Here is a 26857-nt window from a genome sequence, read left to right as displayed (position 1 = left end):
TAATTTTCTCCCCCACTCCCCATCTCTTCTGAAGTAGCTGATTTATACCAAGTTATGGTTTCACAGACATTGAAAAACCTCCAGCACACCTCAAGAAGCTATTTATCATTGGTACATCTAGATATATTGAGCTATTTACAAGCCCACAGTATGGACAAGTGGGACTGAATCGTCCCTTCCTCTGTTCTAAACTTCTACTATTCTTAGAGTTCACAGGGAAGAACTCAACCCGCCAGTTCTCTGTGAAAGAAATTTGAAACCAATTCCACTGTCCTGCATAGTCACTGTAATCCCGTACACATCTCCTGCTAATGTTTTTCAATTAAGGGGAGGGGCATAATTACAATCAATGTTATTCTGATTTTACTTGAAACACCCGTGTAGTTTTCTGCAGGGGATACTGACTGTACAGATGGCACATTCTTTCCCCAAACCAGGGAACCCAACACAATTTCAGATCAGTTAAGGCCTCCCAACAGTGGCCAGACTGTTAATAACACAAGACATGGGATCAATAATATTCTTAGAACCTACTTGGCCAAGAGGTAGAACCAATAACGTTCCTAGAACCTGCTCTGCAATGTAGTAGCAACCAACATCCCTTGATTCCTGTATCCTCATCACCTCCTTTTGATCCTATCTCCATATCCTTTTTCACCAACCTTCTATTCTTCGGAGAAGACCAATTGCGCTTCTCGTTCCTCATAGACCCAGCACTGCTGCGGCTGCTCTTGCCGCCAGAATCGCCGGGGTTGGAGCGCCGATTCTGTCGGTCCATGCCGGGCCGCTGGCTGGAGAAGCTGCGTTTGGACGATTCCTTCTTCTGGGCAGCGTTGGGGTCCATAGACTTGATGCCGCCAGAGTTTTTCACAAACACGCCGTCCTTGTCCCGCCTCTCCGTGAAGTCGCTGCTTTCAGAGGCGGTCTCCCACTCCTCGTTGGCCTGGTCGGAGTTCTGGTTGGACAGGTCCGGGGATTTGGTGCCAGCCGCATTGCGGACCACCTCCTTGATCTCCTCGGCTTGGGGGTTGGGAGGGGGGTTTGCTGGCAAGACGTCAACTGGGAAAGGGTTCCTCTCGCCGTTCATCCGGGCCGCCACTTCCCGCTCTTGCTTCAGGCGGCGGAACCGGGGCGGCTTATCCTGCTGCTGCGACCGCCCGTGGCGCCGCCGCCTTGGCGGCCTGTCGAGGGGCCTCTCCGGTCGGTGAGGCTGCCCCTCGGGGAAGTTGGGGTCAGATGCTGGCACCTGTTTATCCGGCAGGCTCTTGTCGTGTTCCTTGCCTGGTGGGGCATCCAGCAGCTTGTTTTCTGGGGCTTTCATCTGCTCCTTGGACGGCTGCTTCTTGGGAGGGGACATCTTCGAAGAAGGGCCCCAGCCACCTTGCTGAGGACGGCCACCACCGCTGCCACCACGGGGCATACCCCCTCGGCCTCTCCTGGAGGGCACACCCCGCGGAGTGAAGATCCTACCCCGGGAAGAGTCGCTGAGCCTGGGCGGCATCTTGTCTCCAAACTTGGGCGGCTCGGACCTGTTCCTCTTGTCCATTCGGCCCTGGTCAGAATTCCGGAACTCTTTTGGCGGCTCCTTTGAGTTGGAGGAGACCTCCTTGTCGGAGTGGGCCACGTCGCTGGCGCTCTCGTGAGTCTCGCTGCCAGTCTCCGACCCCCTCTGGCGTCGGCGCTTGGGAATCTCCTCGTACTCCGAGCCCTCGCTGCGCGTCTCACTGGGGTTCCGGGGCCTGAACGAGCCTTTAGCGCCGTCCTCGTCAGTCCTGTACATGGGCTCCCTGTAGCCGCGGAACTCCCGGCTGCGGCCCCTGCCGCCTCTACCCCGGCCACCGTAGGCGCCCCGGTAGCCCCTGCCCCGCGAGAAGAACTCCCCGCGGCCCCTGGCTCGGCCTCGGCCGGAGTAACCGCGGTCGAATGAGTGGTCGCGGTCTCTGTTGCGCCGAGGGGGCGGAGGCCCACTGCCAAAGTCCTTCGAAGGTGGCTTGGACGGTTTCGTTTTCTCAGGCCTCTGCTCCTTTCCAGAAGGCTTGGCTTTCCCTCGATCGTCCTGCAAGTTCACCACGGGAGGGCCTGGCAAAGACTTGTTAGAGCCAGCCACAGAAGGACTGGGCTGGCACGATTTCAAACTGGCAGAGGAAGAATCGGGCTTGGAAGGGTCAGTTTCAAATTTAGACTCCTGTGGCTTGTCCTTCCCTTTGACGGTGGCTTTCTCTCCAGCTGCTAGCTTTCCCTTTTCAATCTCCTGTTCGCTGTCTTCTCTCTTCAGCTCCTTCAGCACTGGCTTTTTGATAGGGCCAGCTCTGCGGGCAGGTTTCTCCCCCATCTCGTCACGGTTTTTACTGCCTGGGCGGGGACCCCAGCGGGTTTCAGTCTTGGATTCCTTCCTCTGAGGCCGGTGCGCATCCTGACGGCCGGGCTTGTCTCCCTTCCGGTTCTCATCCAGCTTGTTCTCTTTGGCTGAGTGGTCTTCCTTGTGCTGCAGGAGTTCCAGAGGCTGAGGGTGTGGCCCTGCCTTCTTCACACTGTTGGAAAGCTGTGTGGATTCTCGGGGTAGGTGCATCACGTGCGTCTCCACTTTTTTGTCTTCGTGCGACAACTGGGCCGCTTCCCTGCGGACGGGCATTGGCTCCTGGTCTGCCTTGCGCTGCGGATGCTGAAGCTGGGCGGACATCTCGATCCGCCTATCCCTTCCCAGCTCTGCCTGGACACTGGGCAGCGAGTTCTGCCAGGGGCTCTGCCTCTGCTCATCCAGCCGTTCTACCAGCTGATAGCGCTGCATCTGGGCAACATGCCGAGGACCACTCTCAGAGACCTGCTGGAGACCACTCATGAAGGACTGCGGGGGCCCAGCATCGCGGTGTCGGACAGGTGGTGTTTCACTCCTGTGCATTAAACAAAAAGCATTAGCCAATAGAATAATAAACAACTGCATAATATGCCAAAACACTCAGAACCATCATCTATTCTAAACAAACAGTTTTCAAAGATCAGACCATAAGATTTCGGAGCAGAATTAGGCCATTCAGCCCATTGAGTCTTGCTCTGCCATTCAATCATGGCTGATTTTTTTTCCAACCGCATTCTCCCCATTATCCTCAACTCCCTTACCCATCAAGGACGTTATCAATCTCTGGCTTAAATACACCCAATGACTTGGCCTCTACAGCCCTCTGTAGCAACGAATTCCACAGATTCACCACCCTCTGGCTGAAGAAATTCCTCCTCATCTCAGTTTTAAAGGGATGTCCCTTTATTCTGAGGCTGCACCCTCAGATTCTAGACTCTCCTCCTAATGGAAACAGCCTATGTCTACTCTATCCAGACCTTTCAGTATCCGGTACATTTCAATGAGATTTCCTCCCCCCACCCAACTCCCCAGGGCCCAAAATTGCTCACAACAACATTCCAAATGCAGTCTGACCAATGCCTTATGAAGCTTCAGATAGAATTACATTAAGATATCATTGATGTGAAACTTAAACTTGCCTTTTCTTGTTCACACACTTACAGCTGTTGACCCACACCTCAATGGCTACTTGCAGCCTTTATCCAACTGACTAAGAACGTACAGAGTGCTGATGGTATGCTTACAATTCAAGGAGGTGGAAGAAGTCTATATCACATCCAAATCTTTGCCCAAATCTTATAAATACTAAACAGAATCAGACATTTAGTCTAATTGCTCCTATTTCCACTTGTACTACCTTAGCCAACTTTGGAGAAAATTTATGGCCTCCCAGGTAATTACGATTTAGTAACCAAACTGCAGAATCCTCAGGTGCCCTGTGTTTGGTTTCTTTTAAGGTGGGATAAGGTTGCAGCTGTGCAGGGCAGTCATCTTAAAAATAAAATCCACATTTCTTTAATGCAGCATAAGGGATAATTGAATTGGGAATCTTTAATTCATCATTATTGTAAAGTTAGCTTAAAAAAATTTACCTAACATTTGTTAGTAACTCATTATTGCACAGGACCAGTCTATATAAAATAAACCTGACATACTGGGATCATGTTACTGCAGCAGTGGAAGTGGAATCAAAACAAAGTTCAAAGAGGATTTTGCAATTCAGGTATTTGCCTAGATGCTTCTTAAATGACATGAGAGTATCTAGCACCATGGGCAGTGCATTCCAGATTTCAGGCACCCTCTAAGTAAAAAATATCTCCCCCCCCCCCCCCCCCCCCCCCCCCCCCCCCCCCCCCCATCCCTCTTTCCTTTTATGTTAAACCTATGCCCTCGTCTTGGGCACTCCCACCATAGAAAAATTATTTTCCTATCTCCCTATCATCATTTTTTAAATATAGACCATTCAGGTCACTCCTCAGCCTCTTCTGGTCCAGGGTAAACAAAACAGCCTATTCAGTCTTTCCTTATAACTAGAATACTCCAATCTAGGCAACATCCTGGCAAATCTCCTCTGCACTTAGTCCAGTGCTCTTAAATCCTTCTTATAGCATGATGACCTGAATTGTACACAATACTCCACGTGTGGTCCTAACCAACGTTTCATAAAGTTGTAACATCTCCCAGCTCTTGTATCCCATGCTGTAGCTAATGAAGGAAAGCACCCTATTCACCTTCTTCACCACCTTATCCACCTGTGCTACCACTTGTCAGGGATCTATGGGCTTGTACCCCAAGGTCCCTCTGTTCATCAACATTCCCTGTGTGCATCCTACCTGCGTTTACCTTCTTAAGTCGTATCACTTCATCAGGGTTCATCACTGTCAGGATAAGATTCCATATACCATTGATCTTTCCAGCTGATCTATATCATGCTGTAGCCTTAAACAACCTTTCCACAACACCATCAACTTTGAGACAGCAATTTCTTAGAATGTAGTCAAAACAGAAAAAGTTATGGAAAGTATTTGTGATAGAGATCATTTTACCTTTTCACAGTAATTAAGACAAATCTTTAGAAACTGCAAGGCCGTAGGCTCTGTGTCTGGACTGAGTAACCACTACTGATTTGTGTACACAAAGTCTGAGAGAAGATTTGGCACCAACACCCACCTCTGCAAATTGTAAACAGACTGTCATGATTCTGAATATTCTTTACTCAAATGACTAAGCTGATGTGAAGGCTGCAAGTAGCCATTGAGGTGCGCATCACATGGCCATATTTATTCTTTCCTTAACAGCGCGAGATAAATTTTGGAGCTGGCTGAAAGATCTAGTTTTGCTTTGTAAATTTCTGTGGTTCTGAGTGAAGAAACACCATATCATTTCATAAAGACAACAAGCACGACTTGTCAAATTAAGGTAGCAAGTTTAGTGGTTTAGACAGAACATTGCATCCTATTGCTAAAAATTCAAATCTGCGTTTTCACTGCGAAGTAGCAACAGAGAAAAAAAAATCAAATTATCCTTAGCTTACAAGAACACAAGTAACTGCATTTTGGTGTATTGAAATGGAAGCCATTATAGGGGTAAAGCAAGACACTGAAACTGTGATCAAGACAGGAATTAGTGAGTGCCAGCAGCTTCTGCCACGCCAAGTCACCCTTGAAAATACATCAGCTGCTTCCCTACTTGTGTCTTCCAAGATTTCACTCTCCTCCTTCAGACATGTGTATTAGATGCCCTCTGGACTCCAATTAACTGGCCAAGAAGTATGGGACCTACTGGTTGGTATGGCTGAATTCTACACAAAAGTGACTCATTTACCCACAGTCATGCTGCTATTTTTTTTAAAAAAAAGACCACACACACGAACAGACCTCAAGCCTTTGTCATCTTCTTCACGCGGTCTTATCGGTGAAGCCAGAGGCCGCATCTCTGTTGATGGGAATACATCGCCAGCCCAGGCCAGCTTGGGGTCAATAGGAGGCGTTCCCCTTGAAGGGTGTCGGTCAAAGGGTTCAGATCCAGAACCACCACTGTCCGAGCGCTCACGAGCCATTAAACCTACAAAAGCAGGAGAACCATGTTAAACTGAACGTACTCTTGTCATCATGTGCAGTGGGTGTTCTAAGTATTAGATCCCTTGTGTAACTGGCATAAAGTCTATTCAGCAGATTTTGAGTGTGCACATTAATTAGACATGGGCGAGTTTCCAGTCATAAATGACTAAAACGCCAAAATCATTTGAGGTTTCATTTATTTTCTTCCTTTCTCTTTATTTTATCTCCAACAATTTCCACACAAAAAAAATGTTGTTACCCTCCCTTTACATGTGAAAGCCAGTTATTCTGGCAAATGGAAGTCCATTTAGAACATAGAAAAACCTACAGCACAATTCAGGCCCTTTGGCCCACAAAGCTGTGCCGAACATGTCCCTACCCTAGAAATTACTAGGCTTACCCACAGCCCTCCATTTTTCTCAGCTCCATGTACCTATCCAACAGTCTCTTAAAAGACCCTATCGTATCCACCTCCACCACCGTTTCCGGCAGCCCATTCCACACACTCACCACTGAGCTAAAAGAAAACTTACCCCTGACATCTCCTCTATACCTACTCCCCAGCACCTTAAACCTATGTCCTCTTGTGGCCACCATTTCAGCCCTGGAGAAAAGCCTTTGACTATCCACCTGATCAATGCCTCTCATCATCCTGTGTACCTCTATCAGGTTCCCCCCTCATCCTTCATCGCTTCAAGGAGAAGAGGCAGAGTTCCCTCAACCTGCTTTCATAAGGTTTACTCTGCAATCCAGGCAGCATCCTTGTAAATCTCCTCTGCACCCTTTCTATGGCTTCCACGTCCTTTCTGTAGTGAGGTAACCAGAACTGAGCACAGTACTCCAAATGGGGTCTGACCAGGGTCCTATATAGCTTCAACAATACCTCTCGGCTCCTAAATTCAATTCCACAATTGATGAAGGACAATACACCATACCTTCTTAACCACAGAGTCAACCTGTGCTGCTGCTTTGACCGGACCCCAAGATCCCTCTGATCCTCCACACTGCCAAGAGTCCTACCATTAATACTATATTCTGCCATCATATTTGACCTACCAAAATGAACCACTTCACACTTATCTGGGTTGAACTGCATCTGTCACTTCTCAGCCCAACTTTGCATCCTATGTCCCGCTGTAACCTCTGACAGCTCTCTATACTATCCACAACACCTCCACCTTTGTGTTATCCACAAACTTACTAACCCATCCCTCCACTTCCTCATCCAGGTCGTTTATTAAAAAATCACAAAGAGTAAGGGTGTCAGAACAGATCCCTGAGATAATTTAGCTTCAATATAGATTTATAGTTATCAATAGTTTTTTCCCCCCCACTGTCATGGTACAGCTTCAACTTCAAGAACATCTTATGGAACAATGTTTGGTAGACAGATTCAAATCAGATTTATTATCACTGACATATGACATGAAACTGGTTTTGTGGCAACAGTACAGTGCAAGACAAGAATCTATAAATTACAAACATAAGTTGTGCAATAACAAGGTAGTGTTCATGGTTTCATGGATTGTTCAGAAATCTGATGGTGGAGGGGAAGAAGCTGTTTCTGAATTGTTGAGTTTGGGTCTTCAGGCTCCTGTACCTCCTCCCTGATGGTAGTAACGAGAAGAGGGCATGTCCCAGATGGTGAGGGTCCTTACTGATGATGCTGCCTTCTTGAGGCACGGCCTCTTTAAGATGTTCTTGATGGTGGGGAGGGTTGCCCCCATGATGGAGCTGGCTGAATCTACAACCCTCCGCAGCCTCTTGCGATCCTGTGTATCACAGCCTCCACACCAGGCGGTGATGCAACCAGTCAGGATGCTCTCCACTGTACATCTATAGAAATCTCTAAGGCCTTTGGTGACATACCAAATCTCCTCAAACCCCTAACTATGTAGAGCGGCTGGCATGCCTTCTTGGTGATTGCATTACGAGTAGGCTGTCATGAGATGTTACTACCCAGATCCTTTATAAATGTAAAGGCAGCATGTGGCATGCTTGCTTTCATTGGTTGGGGCATTGAGTACACGAGTAAGGAAGTCATGCTTCAACTACATAAAACTTTAGTGAGGACACACGGAGTATTATTTGCAATTCTGCTCACCTCATTACAGGAAGGATGTGGAAGCTTTAGAAAGAGTGTCGAGGTTTACCAGGATGCTAATTGGATTAGAGGGTACAAGCTACAAGGAGGATGCTGGACAAACTTGGGTTCTCTTCTCTGGAGTGGAGGCTGAGGGGAGACCTGATAGAAGTTTTTAAGAGGCATGGATAGAGTAGACAGTGAGAATCTTTTTCCCAGGGTATAAATGTCAAATACTAGAGGACATGCACTTAAAGGTGGGGGGGGGGATCTAAAAGGAGAAGTGCTGGGTAAGTTTTATTTTTATACAGAGTGGTAGGTGCATGCCACAGGCTGCTGAGGGTAGTGCTGGGAGCAGATACAAAGGGGGTGTTTAAGTGGCTGTTAGATATGCAGGGAATGGAAAAAAAAATGGATTACATACAGGCAAAAGAGAATTAGTTTAATCTGGCATCATGCTGGACACAAACAATGAGGACCTAAGGGCCTGTTCCTGTGCTGTTCAAATGTATGTAAATGAGGATGCTTTGAGGAACCAGTTCACCAGTTACCGTTTCCATTGTACAACTGCAATCGATTGCCTGTGTGGTTTTAAGATGGTGGAAAAAAATACATATGAATGCACCCTCTTGCCTACAACTGCATCTTTTTCACATTACTGGATCAGAGAAAAACACTAGTCTCATTTTGCTTTAAGGCAAAACATCCCTCTCAGCCAGTGCAGGAGGTAACCAAAGGACGCAGTTGGATATCCAGTGCTGACCAATCCGATTTGCAAATACACTGTGCCCTTCTCAGCCCCACCCATGCCTGCCCTCAAGATAGAGGGAAGACCACAGCCAGGAACACAGGTCATATTGGTGCTCATAGGAACCTACACATTCTCTACTCGAACAAGCTCGTAAGAACAAGGCCATTTAGCCCCTTGTGCCTACTTAGACATTCAGTAAAATCACAGCTGATCTTTAACCTTCATCGAATCACAGAACAGTACAGCACAATACAGGCCCTTCTGCCCACAATGTTGTGCTGACCTTTAAACCTCACCCAAGACTATCTAACCCCTTCCTCCCACATATCCCTCTATTTTAAATACCTCCACATGCTTATCTAGTAACCTCTTGAATTTGACCAATGTTCCTGCCTCCACCACCGCCCCAGTGCATTTCATGCCCCAACCACTCTGCGTAAAAAAAAACCTTCCTCTGATATCTCCCCTGAGCTTCCCACCCATTATTTTAAAGCCATGCCCTCTTGTATTGAGCATTGGTGCCCTGGGAAAGAGTCACTGGCTGTCCACTCTATCTATTCCTCTCAATATTTTATACACCTCTATCATGTGACCTCTCATCCTCCTCCTCTCCAAAGAGTAGAGCCTTAGCTCCCTTAGTCTCTCCTCATAATGCATACTCTCTAAACCAGGCAGCATCCTAGTAAATCTCCTCTGCACCCTTTCCAACGCTTCCACATCCTTCCTATAAATGAGGTGACCAGAACTGGACACAGTACTTCAAGTGTGGTCTAACCAGAGTTTTGTAGAGCTGCACCTTAGCACCACTTTCCTATACTAACCCTATATTGGTCCATTTTCCTCACATCCATATCCACTTGTCTCTTAATATCCCCTGAAGAGTGTCATCCAGGGTCAAAGCCCTGCATTTGTTAAAACTGGTGGAGGGGTGAGCGAGTTTTGCTTACCTGATGGATGGACACCAGGTGGAAAGTAGTCAATGGTGGGCCTGCCTTGAATCATGCGAGGGTCCATGTAAGTAGGCATCATCATCCAGCGTGGGTCATAGCCCAACGGGGGCATGGGAGGTGGTGGCGGGCGGCCAATTGAGCCAGTGTACATGGGCTTCTGCTGTTGCTGTGGGTGCATGGGTGCTGACGGGGCCATGGCAAGAGGAGGCTGCTGCGGTGGGGCCTGCTGGGAGGACTGCTGCTGGTGGTGGTGCTGCTGCTGCTGCTGTTGTTGCTGCTGCTGCCACTGTTGCTGCTGCTGTTTGAGCAGTTGTTCCTAAATTAAGAAGATAGACAGACTACAGTGGAGCATGGTAGGGTGGTATCGTTAACACATAACAGAAGTCTTTAAAACTTTGGAACATCCAATTTTTCCTCAAGAGGCAGCTGTTGGAACAAAACAAGCAAGGAAGTACCTGGCATTTGCATCAGACCGACTTTCGTTCGCCAATCTATACAGTGAATAGATTACAGGCGACCGACACTGTTCACTCTTGTACGTTCTGACGAGTGGTAAGCGGGTCATCAAATTAAAACCAGTTAAAACTTTTGTAAACGGACACAGCTTTGATCAAAAGCAGAAAAAGTAAAAACAACTCAGCTAGTTAAACAGCATCTGTGGAAGGAGAAACCAGTTAACATTTCAGATCAAGGACCCTTCCTCAGAACTGGAGTGGAGAGTTTTACAGTTTTCCCAAAACTTTCTGATCATTATCATCTTCTCCCCTGACACTTTCACAGCAGTTGCAGATTTTAGTCAGACACACATAAAGTCTCTCCCAACTGAGACATCACCTTTACATAATTTAGGGCATCTCCTGACAATAGCATGCCACAGTTGAAAGCAGGTCTCAGAGCAGTGTACTTTACTGCAAACAGTCCAGAATCTGGAGACACAAGAGACTGCAGATACTGGAATCTGGAGTTAAAAAAAACTGCTAGAGGAACTCAGTGGATCAGGCAGCATCTGTGGAAGGAAGTAGTTGTTATTTCAGGTCAAGGCCCTTCATCTGGACTCAGTATATTTAAAAAAAACTGCCTCTACCAAGAGCAGCAAATTAAATCCTTGATTAAGGCCAGCGTGACATGTTCAGATAAAAGTGGGGCTACTTCTCTTGAAAAATGCAATGTGCAGAAGAAAGTTACTGTGACATATGCAATTTATACCTAAATAAAAACTTGGGTCAAAATTACATACATCACAGTAAAATAAATAACAAGATGGGATCCATCACGTCCATTCTGGCGAGTACTAGAGTCACCATATGAAGCTTTTAAAGAAGGGTCTCGACCCGAAACGTCAACTGTGCTTCCTGCTCCGCAGGTGCTGCCTGACCCACTGAGTTCCTCCAGCAGCTTGTCTGTTGCGTAGACAAGTGTGTGTGGGTAGCACTTCTGGAATACTTACTATTTGATATTAAACACACCGAGATCTAAAAACTGAACAGATGTTTGTTTTTCCATGCATGGTCTTCCAAGGCAACCAACCACAATGCAGTTCAAAGTGATCACTAGGTGCTGTATTTCAGGATGAAAGAAATGTACCAGTGATGATTTGAGCACAAAGCTTACCTGCTGCTGTCTTTGAAACCTGGGCGGCAATGACTTCTGGTATTTGGAGTACCCCTGTGAAGTCTGTGACTGCCTCCCTGGAACTACCGCTTCTACTTTAGACTCAACTCTTGCCACCCCTGTCTCCTCTTTCACTTCAACCGCTTCCTTTTCAGGGGGAGGTGGGGGTTCAGCTGGAGATGATAAAAAATTAATAGAGTAATTAGTATTTAACTGTATTCCCTCCACTCATCATTTCCAGCCAGATCAGGCAAGTCCCATGCCCACATCTGGTAGTTACACATCTACCCAACAGCAATGGGGCAGTACCTTTACCAGATGGACTGCTGCAATTAGGAGGAAGCACCACACTGCATTAAGGATGGGCACCAAATGCCAGAGCCTAAATGAGTGTGTGGAATGGAGATGTGGGCAATGGCCACACCTGTCAAAATATGTACATACATCACAGCAGTCTGAAATGAGAGAGACAAGCCATCTGGAAATACTCCAACAGATCAATGACACTGCAACAGGGCAGGAGATGTACATAAAAGAGCCAAGTTTGTGGCTGAAGATCCTAATTTTTTTTTAAACAAAATGTGAGCACACACACAGGCTGTCAGCTTCCCTAATGCAGCAAATTCCTCACTTCCTTTTTTTTAAGAAAAGAAGGCCGCCAAGTGCAGGAACAGCAGCCTCGTCTCGAGGGAAGAAACGACCAAAGGTCCACAAATTATTTCCATGCACTACAATAGGACACAAGCAGAGAGTCACTTGTGTACCCAGCTGGGGAATGTGGACCTCTGTGGGTTGAGGGAAAACAGAAAGCAAGTTCATCTGGAGATACAGGAGAACTTGCAGATGCTGGAATCTAGAGCAACACACACACACACAAAATGCTGGAGGTACTCAGCAGGTTAGGCAGCATCTATGGAGGGAAATAAACAGTCGATGTTTCGGGTCAAGCCCCTTCATCAGGAGTCCTAATTAAAGGGTCTCGACCCAAAACATCGACTGTTTATTTCTCTCCATGGATGCTGCCTGACCTGCTGAGTTCTTCCACCATTCTGTGTGTTTAACTGGAGATTGGAAAGTACAAGGTTTAAATACCCTGTGTCATTTCAAAGCTGCTGCTGCTGGCCGTTCGCTGCCGTTTGTTGGAGCCGACTGGCTCTTCGTTCTCCTTTCCCTCCGATGCCTCCTCCTTCTCCTGCTCAGACTTCTGACGTTTCTCCGAGGCCCCGAACTTCTCGTCCAGGCGCTTCAGCTTCTCGGCGCAGGCAGCTCGCCGCTCCTCCTGCATGCGGCGCTCCTCCTCCTCGCGTCGCTTCCGCGCCCGCTCCACAGCGGCGGAGATCTCTGTGGAGGACTGCTTGCGCCGCTGACGCCAGGCCTCGTCTTCGTCTTCACCCACCGGTGCCTTTTGATTGGCCAGGGCGGGACTGGGTTTGTCCTGGGGGGCTGCAGCCTGTCAGTGGGAAAGAAGGGGGAGGCCCCTGTTAAAATTATGGCTGTCCACAGGTAGCTGTGCACAAGGATTGAGATAGGTTTCTAGTGCACTATGGCAGGATTATGCATACAGGGACCACCCTCAGCAGGCTGGGTATTAGAACTACTCCAGCTTAATGCAGATGGATAAAATAGCAGAGCAGTAGGCTTGTTCTTGTTACGAGCCAGGTTGCTACTTGGTGAATGTCCCTTTAAGGCACCTGGACAGTAGAGTGAGGGAGAGGGAGAGGGAGAGGGAGAGGGAGAGGGAGAGGGAGAGGGAGAGGGAGAGGGAGAGGGAGAGGGAGAGGGAGAGGGAGAGGGAGAGGGAGAGGGAGAGGGAGAGGGAGAGGGAGAGGGAGAGGGAGAGGGAGAGGGAGAGGGAGAGGGAGAGGGAGAGGGAGAGGGAGAGGGAGAGGGAGAGGGAGAGGGAGAGGGAGAGGGAGAGGGAGAGGGAGAGGGAGAGGGAGAGGGAGAGGGAGAGGGAGAGGTTATCTGACTGCTGCAAGTGGAAAAAAAACTATAACTGGAGCATACTGGCTGTTGCACTGAGACGGAGAGAGAGAGTGACACTGACACTGACTGCCAGTCTCTGTATCTATGGATGTAGAACAATCACTGTGACTGTCACTATACAATCCATGTATGGATTTTTGGAGCAATCTGTAGAGTCCAGTTTGTCGTTAACCTGTACTGGAAAGCAGGTATATCTGTGGGCGGCCACAAATCGAGTGCCCTCGGTGTGGCAGATACTTTAGAACAAAAGCAATGGAGATCAACGGTGATTGAGGTATCGTATGGGTTCCATTGTGGAACTTACATTCTCTCTACAATCTACTGTGGTTTTCAGAAGCCTTTGCTCATCGTTCTACCTTAGGACTTACTGAACTGAACTTTGAGAACTATTCCTAGACCTGGGGTTTGGGAATTTGCCACACACACACTTCGAGTTTATTTTTGGGGTGAATGTTTAATATCTAATGTTTTTATTTCTTATTAGTACAAGTAGTTATTAATAAATAGATTCTAACACTTATACATGGTTCTGTGTTTCCATTGCTGCTGGTACGTAACATTCTATAAACCTAGAACTGCAGAAAGAACCGATCAGAATGTGCTGGCATAAAGTCTAGTCAGCCAAGGGGAAGGGCACAATGTTCTTGGTGTGATTTGGACATCTGAACACAGGGGAGTTGCACAAGGCAGCTTGACTAGTTTAGGTCCACAAACTAAAAACATGGTACCAGCAGAGTCAAGATCAGCATTGCAAAGTCACACTAAAGACTTCCTTGTCTCAGGCCACACACTGCCTTTGGGATGAAGAAGATGCACATAATTTGCCGTAACAAACAAAAAAAAATTGAAGGGGAAAGGTATTGAGGGAGGTGGGCTACCAATGTCGGGGAAGAAAAATGCTGAAGACGAGGATTGGGGAGAAAGGTGGAGAGAATTATTTTGAAACTTTTTAATATCTTATTCATCAACTTATTTATTCTCCAGCACTTTCCGGGGGCTGTGCAGGTTTGGACAGGCTCTTGGGGAAGTGCAAAACTGTAGCCCCCATCACCCTTGCCATTGTTCCCAAAAGAAGCCTCTGCCACACACCTAGTGTGCTTCAACAGCCAGCTGCCTCATTGGTCAAGGCTTAGGTCTCTTACACGAGATTACAGCATCAAAGAGACCACAAAAAAAGATTTACATGCTCTTGGATCTCCCAGGAAGTTTGCCTCCTGGCTCTCATTCACAAAATTCTCAGTGACGCCCTGCTTTTTTTTTTAAACAGATACTGAGCAGTTTCTTAAACCTTATCTGGACTCTGGACCTGTCCTTCATCATGAAAAGTTATTTAAAAACTGTTTCAACTTGAAACCTGAGACACACCTTTGTGAAACTTGAACGAACCGGTCTTCTGTCTTAACCTATTGCTAACCCTACAAACCTGGTGCATTCTGGGGGAAGAAGCCTGCCTGAAGATGCTGTACAGCCCTTGAGCAACCTGATGCTCATGGGACGAGCCCATGCCTGTCACTGTTCTTCGACCCTAAAAAGACACAGTTACTAGTTTAATACGTTAGAATATTTTTCAGCCCAGTAGACGGCATTGGAGAGGAGGAAGGGAAATGAAAGGAGAAATCATAAGTCAAAACAGGCAGCACATTAAACTCCCACAGCATCACTTTTCATAAACTTCTCCCCTCAGTGATGTTACTACGAAGGGTACACTTCCCACAAAGTACCAGAATCAAACAGATCCACATCATTTTATGGATTCCAACCCATTTTATGGCTCACCCAACACTCCCAGCTCAGTTTAAGACATCAAACTGAGATAGTTATACACTGAGAGATACCCAAGCCAGATATATCACACAGAGATGCTGTTTATAAGGGACATTTATTTGCATCTGGTAACCCATCAGCACAAGCTTACCCCAAGTGGTTCAGTTTCCTCCCAAATCCCAAGGACTTGCTGGTGGGTTGATTAGCTGCTGTGGATTATCCCTAGTTTAAGTAAATGGCAGGGGAGTCAGTGGGAGGGAATTGTTCCCCAGTGCCTTGCATGGGCTACATGGCCTCATGCTGTTATAAACAAAAGATAGAATCTGCTTATACCCACTGTCAATTTTCTAAAAAGTTACATTAATTCAAGGAATACAGGCATTGCCAGTAAGGTTGGGATTTATAGCTTGCCCTTAATTGGCCTCGAGTGGCCTTCCAAGGCCAGTGAGAGTTAGTCACAATGCTGCAGAAAGGGTAAGGGAGGCAATTTCTACCCAAGGGAACTATTGAACCAAATGGGTGTAGTTTCATGATCACCAATGCTGATAATAGCTTTTCAATCATAGAAATAACTTAATTACTTGAACTTTTATTTTGCAGCTGCCACAGTGGGATTTGAACTCTCAACTGAGGGCCATTAGTCAGAGCCTCTGAATGCCAGTCAAGTAACAATGCTCCTGCACCTTGGGGTATTGTAAAGCGGGGTGAAAATTAGTACACAGATAACATTTCCCAGATGACCACCCTACATTTGTAAGCCTAGGTTTCAAGAAATATGCTACTTGATCATGAGCAGCAACTCAGTTGTGCACTTCACTGATATCCATGGAGTCCTGGGGAGGGGGAGTGAAGTGGCGAAGAGCAACTAGAAGCATCTTTCTCCATCCCTGCACTGGCATCAATTGCAGCATAAACTTCTGAGCTGCTGATCCAGTCGTGGTTAGCTGACTCAGGGGAGTGCAGGAATCCTATGCATCTTGACCCAGTGCCACACTGTATGCTGCATTTAGCCCAGTAAACCATCAGGGTTACATTAATGGTGCCTCAACAATCCATTCAGGGCACTGGCAAGTAGCAGAGCCCGGTTATTCAACTGGCCTGACGGGAGTTGACTATGTGCAGGGTTCAAGTCCTGCTGGGTCTCAAAAAGCCCCGGGTTGTGTCAGCATTTCACAATTTGGCTCCAGGTACTCTGTCACCACGCAGGCTCTGCGAAGTAGCATTGCTTCAGGCAAATGATCACTCTTGGAGGTCTCATATCCAACCAGGTACTGGGGGAAAAATAAACTGACAAAAGAAATGGAAAGATCCAAGGATATGCAATTCTGGCTCAGGTGATCCCTGGGAAGGACAGCTGATGAGTTTGACCTGAAGAGTGGAGGAGAAAAAAAAAATACTTGGGTTCTGCATGGGATGAAGTTTTAAAATTTGGGCATGACCCTTCACGACAAGGCTCTTGTACAAGTGGACATCCGATGACCATAGGATGGGATTCTGGGAAATAACAAGTTCAAAGCCATTAAGATTATGGCAGTGTTTGGACCAGGTTGTACATAAAAATAAATACAAGGCAAAGTTGAGTTTATTGTAGTATGCACAAGAACATGTATGTATAAGTGCAATGAAAAACTTACTTGAAAATCTATCCTTTGACTTGGATTGGGTTCAAATTAGCCCTGGTTGGTTTGGGTTTAATTTGTACCCAGGCAGTTTATTTTAAAAATATAAACTTGACAGCCTGCAGTCTTTAAATTTGCTCGTTCTATATAATTTCACCCAGCAGATAAGCCAGGTTTGACAGGGAGGGACCAGGAAAAATGATTTGATCAACATCAGCCAACCAGTATCACAACAAATAGTGCAGAGATCCACTTGTTACTTTGAGCTTTACAAGCCACTTACCATACCCAAAAAGCTGTTTCCCCCCCCCACCTCCCCACCACAGAGCATACTCCATTATTGTACCAGTTGTAACACTCCCCCCTCCAAGTAGGTAATGCCTGGATGCTCGCCAGCAGTAGTTCCATCCTTGGACACAGCTACAGAAAAAGGATGCATCAACATAAGTATAATCCACCTTACTAAGCATCTACCGGCAAAATGATAATGTCCCAACTTAATTCCAACATGCCCAAATGGCAAAAAAAGAAAAAAAACTGACTTTAAAACCACCACGAAGTTTATTCCTACAGCAGAGCACCTATACTGTAATCCCACTGATTAAATCAGCTTCAAACAAACCACTTGCAGCTTATGATACCCGTTGGTTTCATTTACTTGGATAATAACCCCACACCAAGATTGGTAGCAGCAACCATCACGCACACACAAATGCTGTACCTGGTAATCTGCAGTAGGACCCCAGTTGGCAGGAACTCTGGGTGGCCCCAGCTCTGTCAAAGCAGTGGCTGGACCTTCACCCCTGGCTGCCTTGACGGATGAATGCTCCTCCAAGGGGGCCTCCTTCCTGTGCTCAGAGTTGCGCAACTCTTGCCGTTCAGGCCGACTCAGCTGGCCGTCCCTTTACAAAACAAGATCATTTTTAGCAACATTCCCTGCAGTCTTATATCTTTGCATTAAGACAAGTGCAATTACACAAAAAAAGTCTTTAGGAATCAGATGGACACAATACCAGAAAGTCATCAAGCCAGAACAAAGCAGCAAAATTGCTGGAATAAGGATTTGGAGAAGCAATTTGTGGTGGCAGCATTAAAACCTAAAGAATTGAATGGCTGGAGAATATACAAGCAGGGAACAGAACTTACTGGCTATGCCCAAAGCAGATTTGAGGGAACCAATATACTTGTCCAAACAAAAACTGAAGCAGTAAACAGCCTTCTCCGAAGGAAATTTGACCAGTTAGTGCAACATTTAGACAACCTCTCATAACTACCCCTGACCGTGACCTGACCAATGAACAAGCCACCATCTCCCACACTGTCGCAGATCTCAGCACATCCGATCTCCCCTCCAGAGCCTCCAACCTGACAGTGCCCCAATCTCACACTTCCCACTTCTATCTCTTGCATGAGAACTACAAACAGGACTGACTTGGTAGGCCCACTATTTCTGTCTACACTGAACTCGTCTCCTCATATCTTGGCTCTATACCATCTCCCCTCGTCCAGTTCCTTCCCACCTACATCCGGGACAGCTCGTACACCTTCTGCCATTCTGAAAAACTCCAATTCCCTGACCCCCACTGTCTCATCTTCACTATGCATGTCCTGCCTTTATACCCCTCCATCACACCAGTCTTAAAGCCCTCCATTTGCAACACAGGTCCACCCAGCTCCCCACCACCAATACTCATCTGCCAGGAAATGTGGCTTCCCTTCAACCATGGTTGATGAAGCCCTCTCTCACATTTCCTGTTTCTTGGACTCGTGTTCTCACCCCACCTCCCTTCAAACAGAAAAGAGACCGAGACCCCCTAATCCTCACCCTTCACTCCCACCTGCCTCCACATCCAGTGCATCATCCTTCTTCATTTCCACCAATTGCAACAAAATCCCACCACAAGCCACAGCTACTCCTCCCCACCCCTTTCTTCTTTCCACAGGGATCACTCCCTGTGACTCCCTCGTTTACTCATCCCTCCCTGACCCCTGGCACTTTCCCCTGTAATCTAAAGAGGTGCAACACTTGTTCTTACACCTTCTGCCACACCACCATCCAACACCCAAACAGCTCTTCCTGATTCATGTGCACTTCCTCTAACCACTTCTGCATTCAGTGCTCCCGATGTGTCCTCCTCTACATCGGTGAGACTAAGTGCAGACTAGGCGACAGATTTGCAGAGCACTTGTGTTCTGTTCGCCACGGCCACCCGGACCTCACATTTGCAGGCCATTTCAATTCCTCTACCCACTCCCACACTGAACCTGTCCATCCTCAGCCTTCCCCACTGCCAGGTTAAGGACCAATGCAAACCAGAGGAACAACTCCTCGTATTTCACCTGGGTAGTCCACAACCCAATGATGTGAACACTGAATTTTCCAATTACAAGGGACCCTCATCTTGGGTGCATTTTTCCCCCGTAATGCTCTCTCCTTCCAATCCTCTGCCAGTCCTTCCATTTTTGTCCCCTTTCCCATATCTCCTATTTACAGCCCCCATCATCCATTTTTGGCCCATTCCCTTCTTGTTCCATTCACCTACTACCCACACGTTTCACCCACTGGCTCCCCCTCTCCCCCACCTAGTTTCGGTTTCATCTGCCCTTCAACCTCTCTCCTAATGGTTCCTATCATCACCTTACTTACTTATCAAATTCCAGTACTGGTAGGCTTTGTATTCCTGCTTATCACACTCCCAGCTGTCTCCATCTGCTTCCATCTATCATCCACCTTGCTTGTTTCTCACCCCTCACTGACTCGATCTACTCGGCACCCTTCACCCCCCTCCCTGGTCTACAAACACCCCTGGCCCCAATCTCACCACTCCCCTTCTCTTTATATTCGCCATTTCCCCCCCTTTCCACTCTTTGTCCTGATGCAGGAGTTCAACAACAAACATCAACAATCCCACCTCCCCCCACAGATGCTGCTCAACCCGCTGAGTTCCTCCAGCAGATTGTGTGTTGCTCCAGATTCCAGCATCTGCAGTCTCTTGTGTCTTCACCTCCACAATCTTGCTTTGTTTAGTTAATTACTACAATACATTGAACAAATATTTAGTGACGTGCACAAGCAGATATTATACGTGGCTTCCATTACATCTAGTCCGTAACAAACTAGAGTTCAATACAAAAAACCCTGTATTTTTGAAAGTTTAAAAGAATGATGATCTTATTGAAATATACAAGATCCTGATGGAGCATGTAGTTGTAGAGTTGATTCTACTAGTGGGAGAATCTCAAACAAGGGGACACGGTTACAAGATTAGGGGTGGGCAGTTATTTAAAACAGGAACTACTTCTCAGAGGGTGGGTGAATCTCTACAACTCTCTACCTGAGGGTTCTGAAGGCTAAATCACTTTGGGGGAGGGGGGTGGGGGTGCTGGTGGAACTTAAAGAGGAAACAGATAAATTCTTAAAAGGATGGGAGATTTGAGGGCTATGGGGAACTGGCACAGAAGAGACAGAGCACATCAGTGTTAAGAAACCATTCCTTTAGATTCAATACATAAAAAAAATTGGATTGACCAATCCTTTGACATACTGACCAATTATCAGATTTTCCCTTTTCAGCATCATCATCGTCTTCATCATCACTGAACTTTAACTTTTCAGTGTAGTCTATTTCCTCGTGTGCTCCTGTGGAAGTAGAGGTAGAGTAATTAAGTGGAACAAGCTGAATGTCCAGTTGCTCATCTTTCATCCCGTTGAATAAACAAGGCACACTACAGAGTGCTTTACCCAACTTTGTGACAGAAACTTCCCCCACTTCCTATTACGCAGCAGAAGAACGTGGTCATGTTGAAGTTCACACTACGATAAATATTCGAGGAACATTTTCTCTAACCTACGTGTTTGAAATTTCATGACACAGGTCTTTCCCAGAGACTCACATCAGCACCGTGCTAATTTTGTAAGCCCTCCAGAGTACAAAGAATGGGCGGAGTAGCAGCTTTGTAATTAATGTGAAATTTAGTGCATCTCGTACTACGGTTTAAAAAAAGTTACTCTGCTATTGGGCTACGTCAGCTTTTTATGAACTTATTTCTTAGAATAACCTACTTTGTGATAACACATGAAAGCACGTGAGCCGTGAATCTACTCCCCCCCCCCAAAGTCAAAATTGGAAGCATACCGAGTGCTAAAATGATACACCCTCAAATCAATAAAGCTGCAATTTTCATTTCTAAATTCAATGATGGAAATCAAAGTGTGGGGAAAAAAAATCAGTGGCTAAAGTTAAGGACAAGCAGGTTCGACCATCTAGTTGAAGTTCTTAAGAAAGAAGAGGAAAGGGAACAAAAGAGCAGTAAAATAGCTGGTGGAATCAGTGTTAAAATGGCAAATTTTCTTTCTAATTAGATTTATTTGAAGGACTTTAATGGTTTAAGGCTAACACCAGTTTTCAATAAAAAGCAAGGCAAATGTCTCAGTGTCACTGCCAGGAGCTACAACCTTAAATTGCAATTAGCAGGGGAGACTGAAATATCCAGCAGAAGGTAGTAACTGTGGATTTTCTTCCAGTCCTTAGGAGGTTTACCTGCCCAGCCATCATCAGTCTCATTTTCAAGCTCATCAAACTCTTTCAAGTCATCCTGTTTGAGGATGGAGGGTCGCTTTACTGCTTCAGACATCCGTGTTGGATGTTGAGGCAATCGAGGTCCTGCAACACGAGGAAACCTGTGTAGAAAAGATGGTGCATCTTATAGGCAAGTCCACTACTAGATAAACATGATGCTTTCAGAATTCACCCTGTACCTTCTTTCAGTTTTCTCCCCTTATTTTGCTTGCTCAGTAACATCAAGATATGGTTGACAAGCACCACAAATTGGCAATTTTCTCAACTATATAACAATCAAAGTTCATGGAGGAAAAAAGAAGTGTGATTAATATCAGGCTATTCTGTGGCAAGTACATCAGAAACTTAAGCCCTGTACTAACCCTCAACTCTTTGCAGTTCAGTGAATGTAATTTTGATGTGATCTTATCCATATACAACATTGAGTGAACTTGGCAGGACAGATACTGGGAGATTTCCCTTGGTGGAGAATCTACAATTCAGGGGTGTAAGGGGTTGCCCATTTAAGGCTGAGACTAAGAGGAACTCCTTCTCCAAAACTGTTGTGAACTTTCTGGTATTCTCCACTTGAGGAACTGTAGATGCCAGTCACTGGGAACATCCATAGTTAAGGCAGACTGATTTTTGAATTACAGGGGAAATCAACAGTTACAGGAATTACCCAGGAAAGTGGAGAGAGGCCAATGATCAACTCAGTCGTGATCTTACTGAGTGGTCCAGCAGGCTCAAGGGGCCACATGATCTGCTCCCATTTCTTGTTCTCACATTCACAAGCAAACTTGCCAGCTGGTGAACCAACAACAGGATGATCTCCTGCTCCTTCCTAATTTCAACAGCTCCAACCTGTAAGTGACTACTGGCATAGACACAAGAAACAGAACCTGGGATTGAACTGGCTCAATCACAACATGATGTGGTCCAACTGGCCAATAACAGTTCAATAGCTCTGTTCAGAAGACCAAGTCGCACAAGCATGGAACTAAGAAACTACCCTCAGCACAACGTGTTCACTTGGATGAAACATGAACGCTAGTATAGGACAAAGCACTAGTTATGCATTACAAATCCCAAAGCCCAATGAAATCCACTGCAAAAGCATGGAAAAAGTACAGCCTGAAATTTCCACAAAGTTGCTTCTAGGTTGCCTTCCCAGTAAAATTGGGTCTTGCCTGTGGATCTCCTGGAATGAACTTTAAGGCAGCTCTAATCAAATCAGTTTAAGCCCTGGCCAGTGTGAGGCACTCTCACTGTAATTCACACGGAAAAGCTTTGATAGCTGGTTAAGCCACAACCCCAGGATAAATTGCTGTCAAAATTGTCAGAGAGGTTGAATGTTTCATTCAAAAATGCATTCTACCAATTGAACATTGTCTATATCAGGACATTTGGGCCAGGGATATGTGCCAAACACAGGCAAATGGGTCTAACTTGGATAGACATCTTGGTTGGCATGGACGAATTGGGCAAAAGGGCCTGTTTCCATGCTGTACAACTCTATTGCTCTAGCACAAGGATCTTGACTGGAATTTTGGGATTGTGGTGACTGAAGCTTGACAAAGAAACAGAGGACTAAAAAAAACAGTAATAAGATCAGCTGACCATTTTCTTTTGAGATTGAGGAAAAACTGTTCTTCAAATCATGACATAGGTCATTTTATATTTGAGTGAGGGAACATATAAACACCATAATTTAACAAGTTTTTGGGAAAGTCAATGCAGTACTTCAGTTACGAAATATTAGCCACAGTTAGCTGCTGGACCCTCTGTTTGGGGATTGAAACTAATTTTCTGGCTCAGATGCAAGAAAACTACCATTGGGACAATGCTGGCACCAGTCCGTAAGAGAACTAAACTGCAAAGTCCACATCACATCCACACCTCAGAATAACCAGATAGAAAACTTACTTGCTGGCATCGGGTGATGGGTATCTGTAATGTCCCTGTGGTCCGTAAGGTGCTGGAAACGGTAAACTACAATATGGAGCGTACATCTGAAGAGAGCAAAAATACAAAGAAAAGGCAAGGATCAAGAAGGTTTGAATCACATGATTTTGTCTTTAAATGAAAGCCCTCAAGCTAGATAAAAGGTAACCATTGACCTGGCAGTACTTCAAAAGAAAATCATTTGTTTTTGTACAGTTGTCACGTTTCAGACATTCCAAATTGCACCAGATACAGTCAATTTATAACTGAGTTACTGATATGCCAGTAAACACAATAGTCATTTTGTCCACCAAGTGAATGATATAACAGTTAATTTGCTTTTGATGGCATTGATTAAGACAGGAATGTGTTAGTAAAATCTGAGCCTTCTGCTCTTTGAAACCCCAATCACACAGCACTTTTCATAAGGTAACTCTCTATCAGAATTGAGCACAAAGGCAAAGCAATGAAATGCAATTTCCAGAGCCAGGCTGAAACAGCATTCAGGCCTTCAGGTCAAACTGTTATGAACTGAATCAAGCCAATGCATGTAGCTCAAGGCTGGAAGAGAAATCACCTGGGTCAGCACTTCTTTTTATTCTATTTTGTTTAAGTTTTGATTCGGTCACAGATGACATGGGATATTGCATTTTCAGAATGCCCTTCCTTTAACATTCAATACTTGAAGCTGATCTCCAGCTGCACTGGAAATTGTGTTAACTTTGAAGCTCACACAAAGAACAGTCAACAAGTGATATAGCCTTGGCCATGGACAATAACATTTATGAATGTGGCAGTTTCAAAACCCACAGCACCTTTTCTATTCAAAACTCTGAAATGCCCATCTTTCCTTAGTCATTCCTCTACAATCTACAGGTTATTAAAATCATGCTTTACCTGCCCTTTATTCTTTTATTGGTTGCTAGCTTGGTCTTTTCCCTTCACCGGAGTGCTTTAATTAATAAAAGGATAAGTTTCGTTCCAACACTTCAACAGGAAAGCTAATGTTAGAACTTAATGCAGCAGCTGCCCCTTCATGGATTTCCTGGCAACCCTTCCAGGGCAACCCTGCCAGCATGATCTCTGATTTTGTATAGGAATATTTCAAAACTGACCAAGCCTTTAAGATCATGATGATGCTCTTAAACAGCTCAGGCAAATGTTATGAGTTGAGAGGCAATTCTTTCATTCAGCATGTTTATCATTAAATGTGAAAAGGTTCAGGCAGTTAAACAGTGATGCTATTTATCAAGGAAGTTTAATCACTGGACACACACCAACACAGTAGAAACTGGCAGACACAATTCTCTCTCAACAGGAAAAATAGCCTTATTATTAAACAGGGGATCCATTATGAAAATCTGTGGGATAGATTTGCAACCAGTGAGTAAACCCAAATGACTGACCCACAGATGTCAACTCCTGTAATGTACTCACTTTACAACATGACAAAACTTTTGGGGAAAAATGGATAAACCCTCAGAAACAATTAAAGATTACTTTAACTTCTATAATTTTCTTATAACTGGTGTTTTTTTTTCTCCCCCATTTCTACTACATCTCTTTCTCTTCAGACATTAATGGATATATTTCCCCAAAGCCAATTACCCACCAGTTCTTCATTCAACTTTCTACACATTTAACTAGATAAAGTATCAGCACAACATTCACCAGACTTCAGAGCTCCTTCCAGGTGTCACTGGATGACAACATGGATTCTTCCATCCTTGTGCTAATCTTGTGACACCAAGCCTACTGCAGTCAGATTACTGGTCGAGGTTCTAACATTTGACTACCCTGCAGACCCAGTGATGGAGCTAGAGATCAGCCTATTTGTCATACCACACACATTTATCCACCAAAGTAGATGTCACCTGGGTTTAAGGAACTGTGGAACAGTTAATGGACAATACATTTCATTAGTTCACATATAACCAAATATGTTCAGTCAACAAGATAAACTGCTACAACTGTAATCAGGACATTTCCTCCTGTTCCCTTTACCCTCCAATCCTCATCCCTTAAGGATCTTGATTTACTTACAAAAGCTGGCATCATCCCCCTGTATGGTGGAGGGAATGGCTGGGGAACTGCCTGCTGTGGCACACCGGTCCCTGATCTAGGTGGTTGTTCGGCCATCCTCGCGGGCACCTTCTGGTCGGCTGAGGATGCTATAGAGCTTGCTGCTTCTTCTGGGCTTAGCTCTTTGGTTTCCCCCTCGATCAAAGAGGCACCCGGAGCACCCAAGTTCCGCCCACCACCCTCCCTCCAGCTGGTCACATCTGAGGAAGGAGAAGAGTAAAATTGTTAAATCAACTTACAGAATTTAAGTATAACAGCTTGCTTCAAATGCAAGATTCAAGTTAACGTACCAAGCTGCGTTGACTGTGCAGTAGTGTCGTTAAATTTTGGATCCAAATTTGGCTTGCCCATAAAAGACAGGGTAGTGGTGGATGGGTCTGGGTGGAGGTCTGACTACTGGTGTTCCACAAGGACCTCTGTTGTTTATCATACATGTATGTGCATGTATTATAAATGATTTGGATGAAAATGTGGGAGGGTGGGTGAGTAATTTTGAAGACAAAAGATTGGCGGTGTTGTGGATTGCATAGAAGATTGCCGAAAGATCCAGTGGGATATCAATCAGTTGCCGGTATGGGCAGAGAAGTAGCAGGTGGAGTTTAATACGGGCAAGGTGTGAGATACTGCACTTTAGGAGACCCAAAATAAAGGGCGAGTACACAGTTAATGGCATGACCCTTAACAGCATTGATGAACAAAGGGATCTTGGTCTCCAAGTCCATAGCTCCCTAAAAGTGGCTGCACAGGTTGATAGGGTGGTAAAGGTGGCGTATGGCATGCTTGCCTTCATTAGTTGAGGCACTGAGTTCAGAGACAGGAAGTTATGTTACAGCTTTATAAAACTCTGGTTAGGCCACATTTAAGAGTATTGTGTTCAGTTTTGGTTGCCTCATTATAGGAAGGGTGTGGAATCTTTGGAGAGGGTGCAGAGGTGGTTTACCATGCTGCTGCCTGGTTTGGAGGAAACACACTATAAGGAGAGGTTAAACAAGCTGGGGCTGTGTTCTCTTGAGCAGCAGAGGCTGAGGGGCAATTTGATAGAAGTTTATAAAATTGCATAGAAAGAGTAGATAGCCAGCATCTTTTTCCCAGGGTTGTCTGGTACTAGAGGGCATATATTTAAGGTGAGAGGGGTAAAGTACAAAGATGTGCGAGGCAAGTTCTTTCTATTTATTAATTACACACTGGAATGTACCTCCAGGGGTGGTGGTAGAGGCAGATAGCATAGGAGCACTTAGGAGACTCTTAGATAGGCACATGAGTATGCAGAGGAGGGGGATTAGATTAATTAAGAGTCATTGGTTTAATCAGTCTGACAACATCGTGGGCCAAAGGGCCTGTCCTGTTCTATATTCTAAATCTAGTCTTATTTGTTTGGAGTGGAAATTGGAATGTGCTTTCCTGAAGTCACCAATTCCTCTTGACTTCTGATAAGATTGGAACTTGCAACCCTTCAGCACCTTGTAAATTAATCATTCTTTATAGGATTTTTTTGCTAGTGTGTGCAAGCTGCTAAGACTGTGGCAAATCTGAAACTAATCGAGGTCTAGTGCCCCATGATCTAGAGTGTCCTGGTTGGCTTTTCCCCTTCC

At 45.6% G+C, this 26857-nt stretch overlaps 1 protein-coding gene across 6 annotated transcripts in view; it reads right to left on the bottom strand.

Moving 5' to 3' along the window:
• LOC127586138 (protein PRRC2A-like) overlaps window positions 1–26857 on the bottom strand; it is a 105714-nt gene that overhangs the window by 40891 nt on the left and 37966 nt on the right. For all 6 annotated transcript variants that reach the window (XM_052043998.1, XM_052044002.1, XM_052044000.1 and 3 more), the window contains 10 exons: window positions 25227–25465; window positions 23166–23251; window positions 21222–21361; window positions 20230–20320; window positions 17402–17582; window positions 12404–12761; window positions 11312–11484; window positions 9698–10016; window positions 5734–5920; window positions 663–2891 (listed from right to left, as the gene is read on the bottom strand). In XM_052043998.1, coding sequence (XP_051899958.1) covers window positions 663–2891; window positions 5734–5920; window positions 9698–10016; window positions 11312–11484; window positions 12404–12761; window positions 17402–17582; window positions 20230–20320; window positions 21222–21361; window positions 23166–23251; window positions 25227–25465 — 4003 coding nt within the window. The remainder of the gene's footprint in view (window positions 1–662; window positions 2892–5733; window positions 5921–9697; window positions 10017–11311; window positions 11485–12403; window positions 12762–17401; window positions 17583–20229; window positions 20321–21221; window positions 21362–23165; window positions 23252–25226; window positions 25466–26857) is intronic.

Source organism: Pristis pectinata, chromosome 34, assembly GCF_009764475.1.
Source record: "Pristis pectinata isolate sPriPec2 chromosome 34, sPriPec2.1.pri, whole genome shotgun sequence".
Taxonomy (NCBI): domain Eukaryota; kingdom Metazoa; phylum Chordata; class Chondrichthyes; order Rhinopristiformes; family Pristidae; genus Pristis; species Pristis pectinata.
This window is presented reverse-complemented; position numbering and strand designations above follow the sequence as displayed.